Source organism: Priapulus caudatus, unplaced genomic scaffold, assembly GCF_000485595.1.
Source record: "Priapulus caudatus unplaced genomic scaffold, Priapulus_caudatus-5.0.1 Scaffold361, whole genome shotgun sequence".
Taxonomy (NCBI): Eukaryota; Metazoa; Priapulida; class Priapulimorpha; order Priapulimorphida; family Priapulidae; genus Priapulus; species Priapulus caudatus.
In genome coordinates, this window is record NW_014577422.1 from 289681 (window position 1) to 293514 (window position 3834).

A 3834-nucleotide genomic window follows, 5' to 3' on the forward strand; every position below is an offset into this window, starting at 1 on the left:
CGTTGATAGGCTTTGCTATAAATCTTGTGCAGTGATGTCATATTATAGGATGTTCTATTGTTTCCCCGCCATACTGGTGATCATCTCATTCTGATCAGCTGGCTCAGACTGGTACCCGGTCGGCACCGTCACTCCGTGCAGAGACAGGTCCACGTTCAGAGCCGGTCTACAGCCTGATCACCATAGGATTGCTGCGTGATATATCAAGAATGCTCTCCCCTTATGCAAACAAACTCGATTCTGTGGCTAAACAGCAGTGTGAGTAGTTTTTATTATCTTCGTCGCAGCAATGCCAAACACGCCGCTAGAGGGCGTGCATCTTTGTCGCAGCGATGCCGACACACGCCGCTAGAGGGCGTGCGTCTTCGTCGCAGCAATGCCGAACACGCCGCTAAAGGGCGTGCGTCTTCGTCGCAGCAATGCTGACACACGCCGCTAGAGGGCGTGCGTCTTCGTCGCCTCGATGCCAAACACGCCGCTGAAGATGTTGATGATGGTAATGAAGAAGATGCCAACGGACGTGGCGTCGTTAATGCGGTCGAGCTGAGCCTGGTACTTCTCCTTGTTGATGTTGGTGATGGAGAGCCACAGCAGTAGGACTCCCACGGCGAGCTGCAGCATCATCGAGGCGATCACCAGCACCATCATGAACGTGTAGTAGCGGTAGAACGAGCCAACCTCCAGCAGTGCCTGCACACATGTACGACAACACGTCAGCTATGCACTACACTGTAATATTACTCATACAGTACTGAGCACACCACGCATGACTACGACACACACGAGTGCTATGGGTGACAATATGCCATATATTAGATGTGAGCGATAGATGTTAATATGCCATATGTTTCACCTGAGCTATCAATATTACTATACCTGAGCTATGGATATCACTACACAAGAACTATTGATTTCACTATACCTGAGCTATCAATATAACTATACCTGAGCTATCAATACAACTATACCTGAGCTATCAATATAACTATACTGAGCTATTGATATTACTATACCTGAGCTATTTATAGAACTATACGTGAGCTATTTATATAACTATACCTAGGCTATTGATATCATTATACCTGAGCTATTAATATAACTATACCTGTGCTATTGATATAACTATACCTGAGCTATTGATATCACTATACCTGAGCTATTTATATAACTATACCTGAGCTATTAATATCACTATACCTGAGCTATTGATATAACTATACCGGAGCTATTTATATAACTATACCTGAGCTATTTAGATAACTACACCTGAGCTATTTATATAACTACACCTGAGCTATTTATATAACTACACCTGAGCTATTGATATCAATACACCTGTACTATGCATGCCAGTACTGCCTACATGAGAAGTGCCTAACGTGAGTTGTTACCTTGAGCTGTGAGGCGTTTGACATGAGGAGGGCCACGTCCAGCATACCCTGAGTAATCGTCTTCTTCGTCACATAACTATTTACATTAAAGTTCGGGGACAGAAACAACTGAAACAAACAATTCTGTTAAGCTACAAAGGAAGAATGCGTGATTTTGTAATAGATTGCTCGTACAAACCCCAGCAATGCATTACTCACTACTCATTACTACTGCTATAATTACTACTACTCATAGCTACTCATTACTACTGCTATAATTACTACTACTCATAGCTACTCATACTACTGCTATTACTATTACTACTACTACTACTGCTACTACTGCTACTACTAAGTGCTGCTGCTTCTACTGAGGCTGCTGCTTGATACGGGGTCATCCCTATAGACCCAAAGGTCCGATAGACCGAATATTGCAAAGGTTAGGTTAGGGTTAGGGTTAGGGTTAGGGTTATTGGTTATGGTTATGGTTATGTTATGGTTATGGTTATGGACTTATGGGTAGGGTTAGGGTTAGGGTTAGGGTTAAGGTTAAGGTTAAGGTTAGGGTTAGAGTTAGGGTTAGGATTAAGGTTAGGGTTTATAGTGGCATCGGTGGATGTGCGGCATATTCACGTTCGAATACGGCATCAGTGATGTCCGGATGCGTAGCCTGGAGGCTGGGGGCCGGTTCCGGACGTGTTAACCACATGCGTATTGCGAATAAACCTTCGTCTATCGAGCCTTCTGTCTCCTGCGACCTTGGTCTATAGAGCTGTAACCCGCTGCTACTGCTGCTACTGCTGCTACTGAGCTGCTGCTGCTACTGCTGCTGCTGCTACTGTTGCTGCTGCTACTACTGCTGCCTGCTACTGTTCTGCGTTCTACTACTGCTGCCTGGCGCTGCTGCTTACTATACTACTACTGACGCACTACCATACAATCGCATATACAAAAGCATGCAAAACTCTTATTACCCAACTCTTAGAGGCTAAGAAAGGTAATATATTGTTGAGCTACTTTCATCTTGAAAATTTACCTCTACAAATGACTTGATTTTAAAGGCATAATAGGCCCATTGATTATACAAAGTTGACGAATGCTAGCAGTAACTGGCACCTTCTGTAGTTAATAAGTAGCATTACCTATAGTCAACGCGTATTAGTTTGTCCAATATCACTGCTAATTACTAAGAAATTGTCTAATTGAAATCCGTAAATCTGGTAATCTGGCGCCAACCGCTAATTGGTTTGCCAAGCACAAATAGCGTCGAATTCGGTTAGGCAACGTCACATGTTGCTACGGGTGGTTTAGCGAGAATTGTTTGTCTCGCGCGGATGCTTATATACGACTAATGAGCTATGTAGAATGTATCTCTGGGTGTATTCGTCGTATTGCGGCACAAGTAAATACACAGGCCGTGGTGCTAATGAACGGGTACCGCACATGTCTTCAATTTCAGACACAGGTGTATTCGTTTGACCAATATCACGTAAATACGCGTAGTGCCGTCTGCTTTCCATGTTTAGTCTGTGGCCGGTGGTTAGTCCGCGATCCTCCATAGCGTTGGCCCCCAACACAGCCTACTTCATTATCACGAGCGCCTCCGTGATTCGTACGTGGATTCGCACGTTCATTACAATCAGAGCTACTGTTACGTATACAGTTACGGTACTGTACTAATCGGCTAGCATTGCGTACGGCCGAGCGAAAATGCATGCGTGCGTGCGTTTTGGCATGCGTGCGAAAATGTCCGGTGGACTATAAATCTGTATCACACCCGTTTCGCAAGTATGGGGTTTCGAAACTGTAAACAAGTCAGTAACTGATTTCGTGGACTGTGGATTTCAATTAGACATTTCTTAGTAACCAGCAGTGATATTGGACAAACGAATACGCGTTTGGCTATACAGGTAATGTACTTATTAACTACACAAGGTGCCGTTACTCCTAGCAATTCGTTAAAATTGCATAATCGATGGGCCTATTATGCCTTTAATTAAACATACACTAATAGAGGAATAATATGCAATCTTTGTTTTACCAAATTAGACGTGATGGGCACTATTATCATCAGGATTTCCAGAGGTTCTATCAGCCTGAAAATTAATCATATTATCAAGAGTGAATAACAAGTGCCGCAGAGCGACAGCGCTCAACTGACGTGTACTGTAGCGGCTATTCTTCTGATAAACTCACTGCAACCGAATCAAGTACGCCCTCCCGCCAGCCGCGTGATAGGCTTTGCCTATAAATCTTGTGCAGTGATGTCATATTATAGGATGTTCTATTGTTTCCCGCCCATACTGCGTGATCATCTCATTCTGATCAGCTGGCTCAGACTGGTACCCCGTCGCACCGTCACTCCGTGCAGAGACAGGTCACGTTCAGAGAGCGGTCTACAGCCTGATCACCATAGGATTGCTGGCGTGATATATCAGAATGCTCTCCCCTTATGCAAACAAAC

The 3834-nt window shown here is 44.2% G+C and overlaps 1 protein-coding gene across 1 annotated transcript; it reads right to left on the reverse strand.

The window, feature by feature from the left end:
- Positions 1-280: 280 nt before the first annotated feature.
- On the reverse strand, positions 281-3461 carry LOC106809527 (ninjurin-2-like). The gene is made up of 3 exons (XM_014812622.1): positions 3412-3461; positions 1392-1499; positions 281-690 (listed from the first exon to the last, which is right to left on the reverse strand). Exons 1-3 carry the CDS (start codon positions 3439-3441, stop codon positions 436-438), a joined length of 393 nt encoding a protein of 130 aa, XP_014668108.1. The 5' UTR covers positions 3442-3461; the 3' UTR covers positions 281-435.
- Positions 3462-3834: the final 373 nt, after the last annotated feature.